The sequence below is a fragment of the Carlito syrichta genome, unplaced genomic scaffold, assembly GCF_000164805.1.
Source record: "Carlito syrichta isolate Samal-C Ts95f unplaced genomic scaffold, Tarsius_syrichta-2.0.1 Scaffold302504, whole genome shotgun sequence".
Lineage (NCBI taxonomy): Eukaryota > Metazoa > Chordata > Mammalia > Primates > Tarsiidae > Carlito > Carlito syrichta.
In genome coordinates this window covers 184,728-206,613 of record NW_007246600.1, presented here as the reverse complement: position 1 = coordinate 206,613, position 21,886 = coordinate 184,728, and the positions used below count along the sequence as shown (strand labels likewise).

The following is a 21,886-nucleotide window of genomic DNA, read 5'->3' as shown; positions in this document are numbered from 1 at the left end:
CCAACGAGCCTAGTGGGGAATGATGTCAGTGAGACCAGCTGGTCCTGCTCTATTGTCTGAGGTGAGAAAAGTTTCAGGTCATAAGAGAGTGACCTATGTGTGTGTTCTGTTGTAGAGCGTTGTTTACAATTAAAACTACATTAGATGTTCATGGCCAGGGAAAAGATGCCCCATGGATTGCCAAGGCTTGCATAAGGAAGGGTGCCATGTTCTCACCAAGACCAAAGAGAGCAAAGCTGGACCTTCACTTTCTCCTTATTAGATCACAGGAGGCCTGAAAGGCCACCCATGGAGGTTGCCCTCACTTGGTGTCGTTCATGTCTGGTCTTTGCCTTTGTTTAAAGTTTCATTTTCTTTGTGTTCTAGCAAAAAGGCAAGGCAGAGTGGTTGATGACAATCATGTCTCTGACTGATACATGTCACCGAGATTTTCAGCCATTAACTGCCCTGCATTTTGGTGGTAGGGTTTATGAGAAGTGGCCTCTTGTTCCATGGACGTTTTGTTTGTCCTTGGCTTTTGCATTTTTATTAAATCATAGATGTCTCTACTTGCTTCCACATGGCCAAAATGCCCCTTGATTGGAATTCTATGGTAAATAGAGTTAGCTTTATTAAATAGTGTTTCTAAGAGATTTGAGTGGTCTTTGGTTTCTTTCCTTCCTCTGCCCCTTTGCCTTTTTTTTAAGATTTTAATTTGTTGCAATGTATAATTGCTTGCTTCATGCTGGAATTGCTCTCCGAGCTTCTGCAATTGTGTATTATAATTCCCTTTATTACTACAGAATCACTTTTTAGCCTTCAGTTAAGATGGCTGGACAAGAATCAGATTAAATAGAATCTGTTTTGCATGCTGCATTGCTCCTGGAGCCAGTGGTTCCCTTTGCTTGCTAACGTTTTTGTGGTTTTGAAAAGAATGAGATCAAAAATAATCAGTGCCTGATCTCATGTAAACCTCCTGAAACCCTGGGGCACATGGGTTTAAGTGATCCACATAGGAAATAAACTCCCCTCCTCAGACAGGTGAAATGACTTGTCCAAGATCATCCATGTGGAGTTTGTCAGAGATAAAAGACCAACCTGGCTCCTGGGAACCAAAAGTCATCTGTCTGCGCCTCCTTTGGTAGTATGATTTTCTGTGTTGTATGATTTTCTAAAATATAAGCAAACAGGAAAAAAAAACAAAAAACAAAAACACTGCTTCTGAGATGTTGGAATAAAACAAATTATATCTAGCGAAATCTTTCAGTGAGTCCCTTGCTGCACACTGTTAATAATTAATGCCGCTTCTCTACCTGGAACAAAAGTAACTTTATTTTTACTTAACACAGAGACTGAAGACATACCAGGGCATAGGCAGGTACCACAATATTAGTCAGAGTTGTCTGTCTCCTTTCTCTCCCTTCCCCCTTCCCCCCATATATATATGTATGTATGTATGTATGTATATATATGGAATTGGCCAAGATTTGCAGGGTGAGTCAGCAAGTAGAGACCTAGAAGAGTTGAAAGACTGAGAACCAGAAGATCCAAAGGTGAAAGATACAGTCCAAGGGCAAGAGATGGGTGATGTTCCAACTTAGTCATTCAGGCAGGCAGAGTTGCTTCTTACTCAACCATTTTGTTCTCTTTTGCCCTTCAACTGATTGAATGAGGCCTGCCCATTTTAGGGAGGTCAGTCTACTCAAGCTACCAATTCAAATGCTAAGCTTATCTGGAAACATCCTCACAGACACACCCAGAATAATGTTTAGCCAAATATCTGGGCACTGCATAGCCCAGTCAAGTTGATACATAAAATTAATCATCACATAGCCTAAATTATAATGTTGCAGGCCAGATGCAATGGCTCATGCCTGTAATCCCAGCACTTTTGGAAGCCAAGGTAGGAGGTTGACTTGTGCCCAGGGATTTAAGACTAGCCAAGGCGACATAATGAGACCTCATTTCTACAAAAAAAAAAATAGAATAATAAAAAAATAAACCAAGTGTGGTGGCATGCGCCTGTAGTTCTAGCTACTCAGGAGGCTAGAAGGATCACCTGAGTCCAGGAGGTTGAGGCTGTGGTAACCTGCACTCCAGTCTGGGCAACAGAGTAAACCCCCAACTCAAAAATAAAAACAAACACATAATTAAGAAATAAATTTTGCCTTTGTTTTTTACTAGTTAAATGGCCTTGGTAAAATCATTTAACCTTTCTGAATCTTCCTTTCCTAGTCTGTAACTTGGAAATAATATTAACTACCTAGTAGGAATACTCTAAGAATTAAATGAGATAGCTTTATAATGTGTTTAGCACACTGCCTGGCCCAGAAATTTTGAAAATCTGTTAAAATTTTCACATTATCAGGATAACTATTAGTCTAGGAACATATAGACAAGACTTTTGTGCATATTTGTTGTATATATATTTTGCTGCATATTTTGAGTCTCATTCTGTCACCCAAGCTGGAGTGCAGTGGCACAATCATAGCTCACTCTCCCATCTCAGCCTCCTGAGTAGCTGGGACTACAAGCATGCATCATTGCATTCGGCTAATTTTAAATTTTTTGTAGAGATGGGGTCTTGCTATTTTTCCCAGGTTCGTCTTGAGTTCCTGGCCTCACGCAATCTTCCCACCTTAGCTTCCCAAAGCATTGGGATTGTAAGTGTGAGCCATTACACCTGGCTGCGTCTAAACATGTTTTTAAAAAATTTTGGCAACTGGAACTTTTATTAAAAATACAAGTCCAAACACTGGAAGTTAGAAGGCTCATATGTAGGTTATGCCTTTGGTACTTGCTTACTGGTGATTTTTAACAAGTTGTTTAACTTCCTTGAGCCTTGGTTTCCTCATGTATAAAGCACTAGTTCTGTTGATTTCAATATCTTGGTGTAAGGATGACATAAGATAAATATAGTGCTATATTTATATCACTTTGCATGCGTCAAACCCTCTACAGATATTGACTGGGCTGGGGAGTGGGGCACTTTCTTGGTGCCACGTGCTACAACAGGTGCTGGTATTCTGAGCTGAACTGGATGAAATTACCCCCACTAAAGCAGACCTACCACCCTCGTGTATGGAGAGATGGTTAGGGTGAGGACAGGGAGAGATAAGCAAGGAGCCCCCGTAGGTGTCAACTAGTAGAAATAATCCAAATCAAAAATTTTGGAGAAAGTCTTCATAAACAGAGTCGTTTTGAAGGCATTACACAACTTACGTAGCATATTTCCTATATGTGCATGTTTGTGTGGGGCGGGAGGGGTGAGAGGTGGTTTGGTGGTCCTCAAAGGGGACAATCGATTGTTCTAGGAGAAATTTCCAAGACAGATCTGAGCGCTAACACACCAGTATTGGACCTTAAAGCATTCAAGCATGTAGAAGACCTCTTTGACGCTGGCTTTCAAGTCAAATATTTGTGCCCAATGAGGACTGTTGGTGAGGAACTTAAGGTCCAGATGTGCTGAAAAACCGGGACTCAGGTAGTATCACAGAAGTAGAAAAGCAAGGCCCTGGGAGCAGAGGCATAAGCTGTCCCCGAGTAGGGATAGAGGTAGGAGGTGGGGCAGGGACAAGATTGAAGAGGAAAGCTACACCAGCAATAAATCTGACTCAGGTATTGGTAAGCCTCCAACAGAAAGACGAAAAAAGGATTGTTAATGTTTGTTCAAGAGTGCTATTCATCAGGTCTGAGAGTTACTGAACCTGCTCTGTGTCCCAGGCCCAGTTCTATGTGCTCTGCACATATTGTCTCATTTGATGCTTCACACCCATGAAGCAGATGTGGTTATTGCCCCCATTCTACAGATGGGGAAACTGAGGTCCAGAGTAGTGAAGGAACTTAACCAAAGTCACACAGTTGTCAAAGAATGGAGGTTATTTGGTCTTGTCATAGAATGTCCCTGGAACCAATAACTCTAAATTAATCATCTTACATCCCTGCTAAAAACCTTTCTATGAGGTCTCATTGCTTGTAGGAAGAGAACCTGTGTCTTGTCCATCTCTGCCAGGTCTGGCATGGGGGTTCGGCCCCCAGTGCTTCACCTGACTCATCTACAGCCTCCCACCTCTGGCTTCAGTCATCAACTCAGTGTCTTTCTTTTAGTCCCTTAAATGCATCATGGTCCTTAGACCTCAGGGCTGTTGCATTTGCTGTTTCCTAATTTCAACTGACCAAACCTTCTCAATTTAAATGTGACTTTCACAGGAGGCCATTTCTCATCTCACATCATCTCTCCCGCAAGACTGTATCCTTCTCCTTCACATCATTCATTCAGCTGGCATTTAATCATCATTGAGAGGATATCCATTTGAGGTAAATTGTCTGCAAGAGGAGACTGAGCCATCCTTGGACCCCTCTCCACCTCCGATGCCTGCACAGAATCCTCCTAGATCTCTGTGTGGCTCCTTCCCTCCCTCTCTTCAGGCATTTACACTAAATCAGTGGTTCCCAGACTGGGACAACTCCCTCTCCCTGTCTCCACCCCAAGGACACCTGGCAATGTTTGGAGGTATTTTTAGTTGTCACAACTGAGGGGAGTGTTGTTGGCTTCTAGTGGGCAGGGAGCAGGGACGCTGACAAGCCTACTACAATGCCCAGGACTGCCCTCACAGCAAAGAACTGTCCAGTCCCAAATGTCTCCATCTCTGAGACTGCTCTCAAGAGATGTTCTCACAAGGCTTTCCATGTTTTCTCACGTAAGTTCTCACTTCTTTCCCATTCCTGTATGTTGCATTCCCATTTCCTCCTTAGTTTTCTTTTCTCTTGCATTCTAACACTAGCTAATAAGGGACACATCTCTCACTCATCTTGTTTATTGTTTATCATCCACTAGTACACAAGCTCAATGAAGACAGGGGTTTGAGTCTTTTTTGTTCCCTGCTTCATCATTAAAACCGAGAACAGTGCCTAACACACAGTAGGTGCTCAGTACATATCATTGAAAAGATGAGCAAATTTGGAGTCCTAGGTTAACACCACCAATTCATCAAAGAGGCCACTTGGGTGTAAATCCATTTGCCATCCTTATGGAGACTATCCTTGGACTCTGGAAGGTGATGGAATGAGAAATCTTTTCTCCTCTATCCTTTGGTCATGTGGTCTCCACTCTAGCCCTGACTGAGATGCCCCCCTAAATGTCTCCACTGAAGGCTAGAGTGGGGAAAGTGGGCAGAGTCTGTCAGTGAACAACAAATTCCTGAAGAAGCAAGTGTTTTGACGGGATGCCTTTGGAAGGTCTCTTGGAATCACCCTTATATTTGACATGGGGAAACTGAGGCCCAAGCACACCCTCTAAGGACAGTTTGAACACTGAAGGTTTTTTTTTTATTTGGACTTGCTTAAGGTCACTCCACAAAGATGTATCGGGATCAGAATCAGAATCCTGTTTTCTGACTCCTTTGGAGATGAAAGGGAGAGAGTGAAAAATCCTGCTGATCTAAATATGGATGCTGGCAGACAAGTCACAGTTTTCTAAAGCTCTCTTTTCTCTTGCAAGTTGTGATCTCTAGTTGACAAGGAAGCAAATTGAATAGCTAAATGCAGAGCTTTCTGAGATGCTGAGATGCAAATTAGCCCAAACTATGTGCAACTGTGGGTTTGAGGTTGACGTACAAAAGAGAGATTTTACTGCTGTCCGCTTGCGTTAAAAGCTCTGATAGGTGCTTTGTTCTCATGCTTTCCCAGCCAGACACCATGCAAGGCACCGTGAGGGGGTGAGGTCACAATTAAATCACTGATTCTGCCTTCAAGGAGTTTGCAGTCTCAGTCTTCTGAGGGAGACAGACAGATGGGGACATCCTGCTTTTCATCCAAGGAAAGGAGACTGACACTGTCAGTGTCAGCACTGTGTCAACTGTGTGTCAGGTCCTGGCTAATTGGATCATATATTTCTGAGAATCGGAAACCTCATCTTGAGTGTCTTTTATGCTGTCACCACTGACAGCCAGAACAATAATGATGGTTAAAAATTAGTGAGTGCTTACTGCTTGCCAGGCACTGTTCTAAGCACTTTAATTCATCAGTTCTTTAAGACCGAGTAACTTTTCCAAAGTTACAGAGTAAAGAGTGGTGGCACCAGCACCTAGACCTAGACCTAAGTGGCAAAGTGTGCAGGGATACATTACTGATACACACTATTTACTATCCACAACAACTCTGGCCTTGGGCCTTACTTCACCACTTAAGACTAGTGCCCTTTTTTGAGTATTCACTTCTGTTCCAGTCACTGGTCCGTATATATTTTTAGCTTAATCCACATAATTAAGAGTGAAGTATTATTGTGTCCATTTTACAAATAATGAAACAGTGACACAGAGAGTTAACTAATTTACCAGAGATCACATAGGTAATAAGAGCCAGAATTCTAGACACTTCACGTAAATGGAATCATAAAATTTAGGATCTTTTGCACCAGTCTTCTTTCATTAGAATAATGTTTTGAGGTGCATGTTATACATAACATACATCAGAATTTTGTTTTTTTCACTGCTCATAGTGTTACATTGTATGAAGATACCATATTTTATTTCATCAGTTAATAGACACTTGGTTTCCATTTCTTGGCTGTAGCAAATAATAAAGTTATGAACATTCATGTTCATGTGTATATAACCTTTTATTACTAGGTATTTTCCCATAATCTCTCTCAATCTCTTTTACACACACACACACACACACACACACACACACACACACACACACACACACACACACACCAGTTAAAAGGGATGAGTTCTGGAGCCGGATTATATGACTTTGATTCCTGACTCCTGTGTGACTGAGAAAATTAAGTAATCTTTAAGAGTTTTTTTTCACCTGTAAAAAGGGGATAGTAATAATACCTCTCTGGTAATGTGGTTCAAAAGCTTGAAATAGATAATGCACTTTGCAGATTTCACAGTGAAACACACAATAAATATATGCCCAGTAAGCAATGGACGTACAAAGAACAACCCAAAGTAGATAATGTCTTCATGCAGGAAGTTTAGAGCCTAATGGCTGAGACATAGAAATGTAATAACTGGACACAATGTAAAATAAAATAAAATTAAAATATGGTATTATAGGAGCAATCTTCATAGATTCACATTAATCAATTTTTTAAAATTAAAAAAAAAACCACATATCTCAGTCTAGAAAATAGAGACTTTTCTGTAGGTTGAGCCTGGGAGGCTTCAGGACAGAGGCAAAATGGGGTGCAAAACTTGAAGAATGGGTAAGGGGTGACTGGGAGAAAAATGGGGAATGTGGGGCACAAGAATATTGCATCTGCAGGAGGGGAGACAGGGAGAGCTTATGAGGCTGCAATGATGTTCAGGAGAGCAATGGGTACTAGGAATGAAAGCCTGTGCTAGGGTTTGGCCATGCTGTGACCTGGGTCTTCAGATGCTGATGAGAAGAAATGTTATGGGCAGAGCCCCGGTTTCTCCACCATCTCCAGCAACATATAGTTTTGCTTAAATTTTTTGGACACTTACATGAATGTGTAATAACTTAGTCTTAATTTCAGTTTTCTTCTCTTTTTCTTTCTTTCTTTTAAAAATTTTTATTTCTAGAGACAGTCTCGCTCTGTTACCCAGGCCGCTGAGCAGTAGCATGATCATAGCTCACTGCAACCTTGACCTCTTGGGCTCCGGCAATCCTCCTCTCTCAGCCTCTCGGTAGCTGAGATTGAAGACATGTGCCACAGCTCTTAGTGAATTAAAAAAAAAATTGTAGAAATGGGATACCACTATGTTACCCAAGCTAGTCTTGATTTCCTGTCCTCAAGCAATCCCTTTGTCCTCCCAAAGTGCTGAGACTACAGTCATGAGTCACCGTGCCTGGCCTTAGTTTTCCTTTTCTTAGTTACAAGCGAAATAGACCATCTTTTCATGACCTTATTGACCATTTTGGTTTATTTTCTGCAATTGGTACTTTCACATGGTTTGTTCTTTTCACTATTCTGATTTTTGATTTGTAGCAATTTGTCACATGTTAGTCACTCATCTCTCCCAGCTTGTCACTGGCAGTGTAATATTGTGTATAATATCTTTTGTCACACAAAGTTCATCAATTACTTGTTTCTCATAAGACTTTTCCTTTTAGTGTGCTTCCAAAATGTTCCCCTGATCTAAGGTCCTAAAAATAGATACCCTCATACCTTTTCCTCTAGTAGTTCAAAAATTTATATTTTCTTCATGTATTTGTTTAATTCATCTGTAACTTTTGTTTGTTTATCTAAGATATAACCTAATCTATTTATTATTTCCATGTGGAAAGATAATTGTCCCAGCACTACTTATCAAATAATTCACCCTTACCTCACCGCTAGGCAATTCCATTTCTATCATATACTCATTTTTCAAATATGACTCTATCCTACTGAACTGTTTGTCCATCTACCCTCTTCATCTTACATTATAATGTGAGTGTGTTTGTGTTGTTATAAACCATTTATGAACATTCTTTTTTAACGACTTCTATTTTCTTTCTTGTGGATATATCATAGTGTCTTGAATCATTCCTCTATTGTAGGCCAAGCACATTGTTCCCTGTGTGTGTGTGTGTGTGTGTTATAAATGCTCCTGTGGTGAATAATTTTTCATATAAAGCATTTACATATTTTTGGATTATGTTCTTTGGATGGATTCCCAGAAAAAGAATTACTGAGTCAAAGGGCATGAATATTTTTAATGCTTTTAATTCATAGCATATATTTGTTTAAAAAATTAAAGTGAATAAAGATTCTGGTAAGTTCTTGGTACTCTATTATGTAGTTACAATTAGCTGGACTGTGCCAGCTCTGTGTCTGGCTACGGCTGCCCTGTGAATGTTCAACAGGAAGATTAATGTGGTCTCCTTGATAGGTTTATCTTTTCTTTTTTGCTTGTTTGTTTGATGCATTCTTTTATATTCATTTATTCAGGTAGTCATTTTAAAGCACCTATTATATGCCAGGCTTCACAGTAAAGCAGGCAGGAGAATCTTGTACTCCCAATGAACATGATTTCTATGTGTAAGAAGACAATAAACAAACAAAATCGAATGACTGAGAAAAAAAAACTTGACTGGTGTGATAGGAAGCTGATTTTATAGATTGGTTGATCAGAAGGTGACAAGGAAGCTGAAATTTGAATGACAAGGGGGAAAAAGTCACACAAAATAGAGGAAAGGCATTCACTGGGTGATACAATTATAGCTAGTTCAAAGGGCCTTATGGCAGAGTGGAGTGTGGCCTTGGACTGGAGGGAGGGCCCCAAGGCAAGAGCCTAGATCTGTGTGCTGCACGGAGAGTGAAGTGAACTGACACCAGAGGAAGACAAAGTCCCAACCACGTAGGACAGTGAACTCCATGGCAATTCACAGCAACAATGAACCATGGAGGGATTTTCAGAGGGAGGGAAACAATCTAATGGGCATTGTTAAAATGTCATCCAAGCTTCTTTGCAGGGCACTGGAGATAGGAAGGAAAAAACACGGGTGGATTTCCATTTGTATGTCAGAGGTGGATTTATGTGATTTACTGATGGATTAGATGTGTGGGGTTAAGGAGGAGATAAATCAAGTATATGACCTAAAATGTTGGCATAAGTGATGGAGAAACTGGAGTTACATCTTTGAGATGGAAAAGACTGAGAAGAATAGACTTAGGGAGGAGTGGAGATGGGGGCTGAGTGTCTGGCTTTGGCTATGTTATATCTGAGATGCCTTTTGGTTAAGAAGTAGAAAGGCCAATGAGACTGCTGGAACCACAATTGTGAAGTCCCACAAAGAAGCTGGGAGGCATGATATGACCTTGGGTGTCATTAGTGTATTAGAGATATTTTTAGTACTCTGATAAACAGATTTTAGTGTATTAGAGATATTTTTAGTACCCTGAAAACAGATGTGTAAACAGAGAAGAGAATGGAAATGATTGAGCATCATCAAGATAAACCTATTATTTTCTTTCTAGGTTTAGAGAATATGCTGAGTTTTTAATATTTATCTTCAGAACAAAAACCTCTTTTAAAATTCTTCCCAAATAGAAAGATAGAAAAACTTGAGTTTTCTTTTCTAGTGGCTTCCTAAGGCCTCAGTCCTAGCACAGTCCTCCAACTGACTTGAAGAATTACTCCTGTCATTTGATCAGCTATTCTGATACAACTGGGTGGGGTCACAAAAATACACTTTTGAATATTGCAAGCTTTTCCAGAAATGTTCTCTTGTCTGCTATGTTTGTATTGGAACAGAAAATTTGTGGCTGATCTTATCATGAGTTTTTAGCAAGATGTACGAGCTGCTGCCTCATCACATTTTCCTGCACCTCAAGATACCTCATATGAGGTATGGTGCTCATTGCCACAGGACTCTCACCAACAAGCACTGCTTCTAGAGTAATGCCTTGCTATGTCATTTTCCAAGTGGCTTTGTGTAGGGTTCCCAGTATATTATTTTTGATATGTTAGAGTACATGTCTCCATTTGTATAAAGTAGGAAATTTAATTATAAAGAAATAACTATTCTTCCTTCACACCAGAATATTATAGTTTAGAACAAGTAGTAAGTGAAGCTGTGTGGATAGAGGCAAAAGTTCAGGAATCAGAGAAGTTGCAAATTCCGATGTTATCGCTTGCTAGGTCTACGACATTTCTTAACCTCCTAGGACCACAGTTTCTCTCACTTAACTTGGGATAATACAAGTTCCAACCTGATTGAGATACTATGAGCACTACAAAATAATAAGCTATGAAACTCTTTGCATTTTAACTGATTAAAATGCAAAGAATTTGCATTAACGAATCAAAGCCTCCTGTTCACAGACATGTAAACAGAATAAAGAATGGACGTGTTCAAACATAATAAAAAATAAAACTATTGATTTTCTTTTGGAATTTGAGAATCTGCTGGGTTTTGATTAAATAGTTATTTGTCAGATTAAATTATTTACATAATTAAATAATCAAGTAGTTATTTGTTGCATGCCTGCTATGGGTTCAGGGCTGTGTGTGCAAACTACACAAGACATGGGTATAGAGCTTGCCCTCACTGATAAGAGTCCAAACTTAAAAAAATAATAATTACCGGTCAGGTTTGGTGGCCCAGCCTGTAATCCCAGCACTTTGGAAGGCTGAGGCGAGTGGGTTGTCTGAGTTCATGGGTTCGAGACCAGCCTGGGCAACATGGTGAGACCTCATCTCTACTATAAATTAAAAAAATAGCCGGGCGTGGTATGCGCACCTGTAGTTCCAGCTACTTGGAAGACTGAGGAGGAAGGATAGCTGGAGCCCAGCAGGTTGATGCTGGGGTATCCGTGAGCATGACACTGACTACAGCCTGGGCAATGGAATGAGACTTCAACTCAAATAAAAAAGAAAAGAAATTACAGTTTGTAATAAGCCAGCCCAGTGGCAAAAAGCTCAATTTTTGGTACATAAACATGTATACATTTTAGTTACTGTTTTTGATTATTCTAAATGACATTTCTTCTCAGTATGCTCACAATTAACGATTTGTGGGTCAAAGATGATGGAATTGAAATATATGAACTTCTTGAGTGTTTCAGCGGGGAGAGAAAGACACCAATATATCTTTTTCTGAAGAGTTACTTCTACCAATGCCAAGTCTTGTCTTTCTGGTCACTCAATGTGCCTCTTTTCCGAGGCAGCATTCTCTTGCACTAGAGAGTTAACTATAGTAAGCACTTTCTAAAAAGGAAGCCTTGATTTGTGAGTGCAGTCCTGAGATGTTCTATCAAAACACGCAATTTACTATCTTGGTAACATGCCATTTTAGAAGTTCTTTGTTAAAATGATAACTAACATTTGTTGTTAAATAAAATACAATTTAGCTGAGAATGAACAAATCATGGTTGAGAATTAGAGACAAAAAATTCCAGCCCCAAAATATGAGACTTAAAAAAAATCCCATAAAGACAAATTTAAAAGGGTGGGGGGAATTCAGAATTCCCTCTCTGCATCTATTAAATGCCTGTGCAGTTATCAGTTGCTAAGAGCAAATGATCTTCCTTATTACTTTTATTTCTGTGTCTCCATGTTGAATTCTGTAGTTGAACTGTTCAGGAGGGAAAGCCCCAAACATTCAGTGCACTTAGCATAAGTTACATGTTGAAATAATTAATATATTTTGAAGATTATTGTTCTGGATAAAGGAACAGTCTAGTGGAGTGGTTATAAGAGTCCAAACTTACTATCCAGAGTCCCTGTGTTTGAACTATTTCTCTGCAACTTGATAGCTATCCAATCTTAACCGAATAATTTAACTTCTCAGTGCCTCAGTTTTCTTATCTATAAGAAATGGAGCTAATAATATGACTTATCTTACAGGATCATTGTGAAGTTTTAAGGGGTTCATAATATGCAATGAGTTCAGAGTTGTTCATAATATTCACACCTGAGAAATTCATGTATTTCAATCTCTATCACCTTTGACCCACAAAACCATTCATTAATCATGAGCATTCCAAAGAGAAATGTTGTTTAGAATAACATGCAAATAATGACTAAAATATATCCATGTTTCTGTGCTAAACAATGTTCAGTCAATTCAGGCAGCTGTTACATAGTAAGTGTCATGCAACTGTTGACTATTATTATTAAATATGGCCAATTCCCTCCAGGTTTGGAGAAAGGGTGGCTAGAGATAAAGGAATCAAAAAGATTTTGTAGTCCTGGAAAATAAGTAACCTGTGCTTCCTTCAGAGTGAGGAGGACTCCACTAAAGGAAAGGCAGAAGGCATGAGATATGGGATTCTTTTTGTCTCCCCTCTCAGTACATGGATACAGCAGGCAAAGAAATTTAGAGAAAGCAGGGGTAGCAAGTATGTTTCTACCTTGGTCACTTGAGGCAAATTTATTCTTTCTTCAGTACCTTCTGAAAGAGGTTAGCTGATGTGTATAAAGCGGGAGTGACCAAAATAGTAAGACACAAATTAATAGTGTTATTTAAGTATGTCTATATAAGAGAGTAGGGTTATGAGACGGAATATTCTTATTTTCTAGCACCACAAGGTACTGAAGAAAGTCAATGCCCTCCCACCTTCCATCTTTCAGACCCCTTCAGAATGCTCTCCACTTTGACCTGTTTAAGTTTATTTTAATAGTAAAAAACACACATTTTCAAGGAATAGATGCTTTAAGTGTGGTTCTTTCTTTGGAGGGGGTGTATGTGTACCACGTGACGAATGGTTGCCATGGTAATTTCTCATTATTGTTGAATTGAAAAATAATTACTCTGGCAAAAATTCTGCGTAACCTGTCAGTGCTTAAGTTAAAGATGCTGGGGGGCAGCCCTGGCACCAGGATCCTGTTTTTGGTGGAGAGGGGTAGAGTTGGGAACAGGAGAGGAAATGGAATGGAAGCAAAATGCTATTGTGGATTTTAAAACATAATTAAGACTCTCTTCTGCTATTTGGCATGAGTGTGTCTCTCGTCCTGATATATGATTTGGCTGCTAGTAGAACTTGGGCTCACCTGTAAGATAGGAAAAAAGGACCAAGGATTTTAATCACAGAAAGGCATACCTAGGATAGTTTAGCATGGAGAAGTTTCAGTGGTTTTCCCTAATTAAAATATATGAGAATCGTCAGCACCACTTCCCCCGTCTGTGTTCAGACTGAATTAATTTCACATTTATTTACCTGGAGGCTGCTCTGTGCTATTGTTACTTTCCAGCTTGGGGAGTGCGCTTTTTTGCTTTTTACTTGTTAATATTCACTAAACACTCACTATGCAAAGGTCAGATGCTAAACAACAACAAAGGTTGGAAGTACCTGTCTGTTGGGAAAAGGCAAGTCCTGGATTAGAAGCCTTGTGGCAGAGTGTGCAGAGTTAGGTCTACCCACGAGTTGGGGCATTTGGCATTCAGGCAGGCTGTTGAGTGAGTCATTGTGGAGTGTCATGGAAAACTTGTGCTTGCCTTCTTGTGTCAGTGTCAAGAAAAAAAATCCTCCTTTTGGTTAATGATACCCTTAAGATACACTCCTCATATAAGAGAATGATAGGCAAACTTGTAGCGTTGTGTCTTTTCCATTATTGTATCTTCTGTGGACTTCTAGATGCTCGACCTTCTGCCGGCAGAGCTGGAATCTGTTTTGTAGTTGTTCTCTTCCTGCTATTTCATTCCACTTGGAAATACATTGCTTAGAAGAACTCTCTGAATCTCTACTCATGCATTGGTCAGATCAGACATCTTCATTGTGGAAGTACAGAAACCTCCTAGTGGAAGAACTAAAATATAGACCAGTATAAACCTTATGTCCTGCTATGTCTCCTTTAGACCTATGCCTGGGAGAAATTCTTGCACACATGCACAGAGGAACACTACGAAGATCCTTATGGCAGCATTATTGGGAAAAAATATGAAACTGACTAGAGACTGTTAGTAGCAAAATATTTAAATAAAATGTATTACCGTGCCTTCATTTAGTGCATTACTGTGTAACTTATTTAAGAAGAGATCCCAGTACATAAAGTGAATGGGTGTCCAAACACAGTGTTCAATTTAAAAAAATCTAGTTTAGAGATGGAAATATATTGCACTATACCATTTAAATAAAATGTTAAAAACCAAGTAGGACTGTATGCGATGGAATCATGTGTATAAATATAAGAAGCCAGAAAGATGCGTGATTTTCATGAGACAGTTATTTATGGGGATCTTGAAAGAGTGGGAGAGAAACATAGAGTAGGATATGGGGACCCAGAAGATTTATTTTTATTTATATTTTAATTGCTTTATAAAAGGACAATAAAATAACATTTTAATAATTGTTTATTCTGGGTAATGGGCCCATGGATCTTCATACTATTATCTTTTTTCTCCTCTTTTAAAAGCAAATAAAGTAAAACTTGGTTTATTTAATAATAGTCAGTAAAGTATATTGATGTGCTAAAAGGAATTTCAATCATCATTTCACTGAAAAAAAAAACTGGTGGCTCAAAGAAATGGCAGTGTGGGTGTATGAGATAATTTTTAAAATTTCTCCTTCAATATGAACTCTGACATGTATGTCTGGGGCATCCTGCTGATAGAAAGTGAGATATCAGTGATGTGACAGAGAGAAGGTGTCGCTTGAACACCATCCCGGCCCCGGCCACTGAGCTTAGACTGTTAAGATTCCTGCGATATTAGAGAAAGAATCTTACTGGGTGGGTAGGGCCTCTCCATCTGTTCATTCCATTTTTCTGCTCCTTTGCTGGGTGCTCTTTTATAGGTGAGAATTCTGCTGAGGATAGATAGAGACATAATGCCCAATCCCTATCCTTAAGTAACTCAGTCTGCTACAGCAGTCAGAACTTTAGATGCATGTATATTATAAGATGGTGATCCAATTATTCTTTCATCTTCTAAAAGGGGTACAGTTGTCAAGCTTTCCTAGTAGAGGAGGCAGTAAAAAGGGGCTCCATGAATTGGGCCTTGGCATTTGCTGGACATTCTTGGCAAAAGAATGGCATATGCAGATACGAATGGGGCAGCAAACATTTGAGTTGCTGAAGGTTCCTTGGCCACACACAGGCTGAGTTGGGAAGTCCACTGGGGGCTCCTGGCTATGCTAGCCCCTTTCTGCTGTGGTAAGAATGTTTTTTTCCCTAGGTAGAATCTCTGTTAAGCTAGATACTCCAACTGTTGTATCTCATATCTGCCTGTAACAGATGTATGTGTCCACCTTACATACCTGGGAACAAGACCTCAGTCTCATGGTTGGATTTGGAAGACCCAAAAGGTTGATCCTGACCTACTGCTCAATCTTGTAGCACTTCCTGGTTAATCTCCAAGGTAGTTTGACTTGTGATGATAGTGTATGTAGAGTGACAGTGGCCAGCGGCAGCCCTCTTCTTCAGACTTAGTGGCTGCTCTTTGAGATCCTTGCCTTGAAATAGCCTTGATTGCTTTGCTCATGCAGCCTCCTACTGGCCACATTGTGTGATCCAAGGGAGGATTGGGCATTGCGTGGTTCTTTCACTTCTCTAGTGGCACTAAGCTTATGGTCAAGAGGTGGAATTGCTAGCCTGTGCATAAAATTGTAGAATTTTAAAGAGTACATTTTCTCTTACATGTCCATTGTCCCTTTCTCTTCCTCATATGTGGCCAAGCAGAGTGCTAGAATCCTCTGTTAGCACAGCAGGTACCATTCTAGATGACTGACAATGACCCTCTGGAAAATGGAGGGTGTGAATTTTTGTTATTGTTGTCCACAACTCATGAGGTAGGCATAGAATAGTCAAAGGTGTGAGATATTCTGCCAGAAATCTTATTTGGCTCAGGAAAGATCTTCCTTCCTGCATTTCAACCACTCCCTAAACTCCCAGCTTCTTTATTGACCTACAGGTCAATCTTGTTGCACTTCCTGGTTCATCTCCAAGGTAGTTTGACTTGTGATAACAGTGTATGTAGAGTGACAGTGGTGTCATATTGCAAATCTCTTCTACAAAATTGTCTAACTCATCTGGGGAACTACACCAGGCAACAGAATGGAAGCAAGAGGTGTTCAAAGAGAAGGTTTATTATTAGAGCAACTACATGAAGTTGGGCAAAAGAGTGCAAGCCCTGAAAAGGTTGGAAAAGGAAGTTTCCTCAGGCAGAGTTTCCTCTAGCCAATATAAACCTCTTCTTTCTCAAACTCTTTTGAGTCATGTTACTCATCGAGATAAGGTGGAATTTCACTTTTTAAGCAGAATTATTTTTTGACAAAATCATGGATTGGAGTTAGGTAGACCTATATGTGAAATTAAGTTTCCCCATTTTCCTGCCTTCTGATCTTTGAGTTGATAACTTTTTTTGTAATTTAGATTCTCTATTTATGAATATCTTTTTGGGGGGTTATAAAGATGTGGAATACAATTCAGGGTTATATTTATGAATATCTTAAGGACCAAATGAAATAATAACAATAATAGCTGACATGTATTAAACAGCTACTATATGCCAGTCAGTTTCTTTTTAGTCTTCTTTTAACGAAGCAGTTAGGTGAATTGACTAAGGACATTCAGCTATGAAGAGGCAGAATCCATTGTTAAGTTAAGTTTGTAACATGGAGGTTAAGGGTATAAAATCTCTGTAAGGCTGCCCACTGTGTGCCTTGGTAGCAATTAGGACAGTTGTGAATAGAAGATGGTTCAATATATGTAAAACAATTAGAAACGACTTGCTTACTGGTGCTATCATTAACCCAGGGGCCACAAAACCTGTGCTTGTACTATAACCAGCTTCCAACACAAAGCTTGCCTATACTAATTTTTTTCTTAAAGCTCTACTTCTTTTCTCGCCTTTCCTACATAAACATGTGTTCTCAATAACTAAGTACTAATTCAAAAGCTTTAATATATATGTGTGGTGGGGATGAGGAAAGAATTGACAAGTATAATTTAAATATATAGCAAATAATTTTTATGCCAGTTTAAAAATGTTGACCAAGACACAAAATGGAGTCCACAATCAAAATCTTTGGGCAACTTTGTAGAGTGACTTCCTTGAGTTGGGTTTGTGATGGCACAATAAGAAATTTCATCCATCCATCCCTCCCTCCCTCCATCCATCCATCCATCCATCCATCCATCCATCCATCCATCCATCCATCCATCTATCCATCAATTCATTATATCAGCTCCAAAATATTATTTTTATCTGCCTATTATGTGTCTGGCACCCTGAACTTAAATATCACAATTTTATTCTGGAGATGTTCTTTTAAGATTTGCAACCAAAGCCAATTATTCTTCTGATGCATGTAGTTACCTTATGCGCCCATTCTCCTAGCAAATCTATCCTGAAATTTCCTGAGATGTGGACTCTTCTTTTGTGCTGCTGTAGTTCATTTGAATCAGATACCATCTCCTCTTCCTGGATCATCTTGCCTCTTTCAGCTTCTGTCGAAACCCGCTTTTCTAGGCCCTGTGGAACCTGTAAGGCTTCATAGACAGTTCTCGAACTTCATTTTACCTTAAGTACTTTCCTTTCTCCCAGTGATCTCAGATCAGCCTGAATGCCCCTTGGCTTTTACGTTTTACTGATCCATTTTCTAGCAGAAGTGCTGGAGCCCAAGAGTTAGATTATTATAACAGGGAGGTGGAACACCTGATCCAGTCTCTGGGTCTCTGAATCATGTGCAAGGAAGAAGAGAGTCTATAAATTTCCATTCAGATTTCAGATAGCTGTGTTAGAGACAGATGCTGTTGCCAGGTAAATGGGTTGCAAACTGCTGCATTGATAGGAGAAAGACACTTGATTTATGGACAGACCATTTTATAAAGTTCATTTTTAATGCAGTTTTTTAATAATGTGGCACATCTCCTGCTTTAGAAATGATATTTAAAATGGTAGACAGAGGCAGGGAAAGGACATTTTATTGATCTTCACTATCTTCTGGGTGTTCTCCTGGATACTTTACACCTACGAGTTAATTTAATCTCCATTTCTACCCTGCTGGGAAGTTATTATTGTTGTTTTTAATCCTCAACTTCCAAGTAAAGAAACACGCTCAGGGAGCTAAGTTTTCTGAGTTTGCATAGCTGGAAAGAGGTAGTGTTGCCCTCAGGAGCAAATGCTGCCAACGATACCATCCCACTGCTGTACTATGCAGTGCTAGCTGGTCTCCCGGGCATGGGTCCTGGTGACAGTGTTGTGCAACAAGCAACCTGGAAGAAAACAAATGGAGCCAAAATATTTCCTTTTGTCTTGTCCTTTCTTCTTTCTGAATCTTAATCCCTGCTTCCCAAAGAATGCCAGAGAAATGTGGTGGATGTCTGTACAGAACCAAGGTTGGGCAGGGATGGGTTGCCAAATGGTCTCAGTTTAAGTTCCATCTCTACCATGTATTGTCTGAGTGTATTGGGGTGAGTGACATTTATCACCTAAACTATGGATTCTGCAGTTGGAAAGTAGAGATAACAATATGAGCAGCTTCATTCATTCATTGAACTATTTTATTGAATCATGCCATGGGTTAGACACTGTCTGAGGGTTGGAATACAGAGCAGCAAGCAAGACAAAGCCCCTGTGCACAGGAAGCTTACATTTATACTGAAGAGAAAACACACACACACACACACACACACACACACACACACACACACACACGAAACAGGTGAGTATGTGGATTAAGGAGGAAAATACACGTAGTTAGAGTAGTGCTTGTCATGTGATAAACACGCAATTCATGTGAACTATGATTCTTTTCCATCTGTATAGCAGTTCGAAGTCAAAGCAATGAATCCATTTTCCCGATCAGGGTTTCTTTCTTCAGCTGATTCCTCCAAGTCCAAGCCCACTGAGCTTTCTAAAACCTCCGCCCGCTTCCAGAACACTGAGGACCCGTGTAGTAGTCTTGGATGGGAAGTGAGGCCGCCTGTTAGTTGCTCACGTGATCGTCTTCTGCTAGTGGGTTTTGAGCCCTTTGAGGGTAGGGACCAACCTCGCATGCTGTGTGTTCTGAGGTCCTGCACCTAGTTAGATGTACACTACATACTTGTTTTTGAAAGGGGAAAAAGGAAGGTGGTTTGTATGTGGATCCGTGCATTGTGCCTGGTGGTTTTATGTCTGCCCTGTTTTACTGAGGAAAGGATTGGCTTTTGGTGTGGTGATTGGAAGGAAGCCAGAGAAAGAGAGACAAAAAAATCATTGGTCTGAGCTACTTCTTTTCTGAAGGAGAGGACGGCATCAATCTTCTGTGGCTCCTTAATTATTCTTGCTGGGACTGAAGGCTCATTCCTGAGGCCTGCCAGTGACAACAACTTAATGTTGTCATAAGCAGAACAACTTAATGGGAAGAAAAGAGGCTGCAGTGTCTCCATCAGGATCCAGTGGTGGAGACTGTTGAGTGTCCCCCTCTTCCTCTAACAGGCAGCTGGGAAGCATCTTGTCCTAAAATCTGGAGCAAATCAACAATTTTCTGGAAAAAGATTGTGCTTAAGAATCTGGGGGCAAGTCAAGTCCTATATAGAGGATGAGGCATGTGTGTGATTCTTCCTTTAAATATGATACTCTGTCTAACCTCCCTAATTCACTGTTAGAAGAGGTCCTCTTCTCCCTTTGGAGATTAGCCATAATTCTGCCTTTAACTGGGCCAATTCCAAAGTGATTTCTGGATGAGAAGGACACTCAGCCCAAGACAAACAAACAGAGCTTGTGCGAATGGCCTGCATTCTGTTGAGCTGCTGTATTTTAAATAATCCTAATAAGAAACTAGTCATTGCCTATCATCTTAACGCTCAAAAACCATCCACATGCATGTGGAAATTGCTTGTGCATAAATTCATTCACCTGCCTATTTATCTATATATCGATACCTGTGTCTTTCATGGAGATGTTTACATAGAGTAGAACTAGAGACATTCCTTTTGATTACATTATTTTTTAAAAAAATCACTCTCCTTCTTCTGGCTGTGATATTGTGATTTCTATTTATAAAAATGGACTCTTAAAAGAACAGAGAGAGAGGAAAAAAATAGAATATATTTTACTTTAAATGCAAACACTTTTGTCGAAAAAAACCAAAAAACACATTGTGTTTTATAGTACATTTATTAAAACTCCCCAACTGTGTCCTCGAGAATTAATTTTCATTTGGTTTGTTTTAGCTCACTTATTGAATTGGAATTCAGTCCCCATTTGTGGCAATTAATTTGAAGAGTGACCACACGCCCACCCACCCTTTCCTGGAACACCCACACACATATGCTAAGTAACAAGCAGGCAGCTACTGGGTTTTCTCTGTCTTCCTTTTTATTTTCCTCTTTGAAATATTTCCTGCTCTCGCCTATTAAATAAATGATCTGTCTCTTTGCAGGATAGTGACAACCTCTGGTGGGACGCATTTGCCACTGAATTTTTTGAAGATGACGCCACATTAACCCTTTCATTTTGTTTGGAAGATGGACCAAAGCGATACAGTAAGAAATAAGTTTATTTTTCTAATAGTCTCTCTTTTTGTGCCTGTAAGAAACCACAGGGGTCTTCAGAGAATAGCACAGAGCTGACAGCCTGACAATAATACTTCCACTCCTGACAATGTTCTCGCTTCCCGTCAAGGCACTGTCACTGGGTGGCAGCCAGAGTCGGCTCTGAGAGATTTCCTTCGAGGCTTAGAATGTTTGGGTACTTGCCTATTTAGAGAGTGAGGCAAATGTGAGCCAAGTCACCCAGTGATAAGTGGGAGCACACTGATGGAAAGTTTCCATGCATCTCTTCTCTGCCACCCTCTTTTATTCTTGATGACTCACACTTGACACCCAATGTTCTGCTTTTGAAGGTTCTTTAGGAAAAAAAAATTTCTCACCATCACTGTATCAGCCACATCCGTCTAATTCCCTCTTATCAATTATCTCAGGTATTTATTTGACAAGTGCTATCTTTTCATGGGGACAGGGGAGGACACAGCTGCTTTAAACATATAGTTGGGATTAGTGTTGACAGAATTATAGTTCCTTGTCTTTCTGGGGAGTGATAACTACGTAAAGATCCTCAAATTACAGCCTGTGGCACCTTGGGTAACAGCTGATCTGTCCTGATTAGGTTCAGCCAACTTGTCAGAAATCAGATTTGCTAGTTCTGCTATCAGACCAAGAGGCATAGATGCATCAGCACAAAAGCAATTAATGTCCAGTTAGATCCGAGAGAGACGCATTTTCAGAAATCAGCGTTGCACATTGGAAAGATCCATCAGAGGGAAAAATATCCCCACTGTAACAAACACTGTAATGATGACAGAACCAGCCACATATGAACGAGTCAACCCAGAGCTTTTGGCAATTGATAGGTAATAGAGTTCTTGATAAACAATTAAAAGCTTCTATTGTTGCTTAATTTATTTTAAAGCCACTAGAGAACAATAATTATATTTTAATTTGGGGGGTCTTTAGAAAGCAATACTATTTGGATCTATTGCATATTTTGTTGATTAATTATGCTAATATATGCATATGGT

The 21,886-nt window shown here is 39.8% G+C and overlaps 1 protein-coding gene across 1 annotated transcript in view; it reads left to right on the top strand.

Annotated features, from left to right (window-relative positions):
• Positions 1-21,886, top strand: part of LOC103259100 (LIM domain-binding protein 2-like) — a 310,859-nt gene that overhangs the window by 119,884 nt on the left and 169,089 nt on the right. Inside the window, exon 2 of the mRNA XM_008056767.2 lies at positions 20,750-20,852. Coding sequence (XP_008054958.1) covers positions 20,750-20,852 — 103 coding nt within the window. The remainder of the gene's footprint in view (positions 1-20,749; positions 20,853-21,886) is intronic.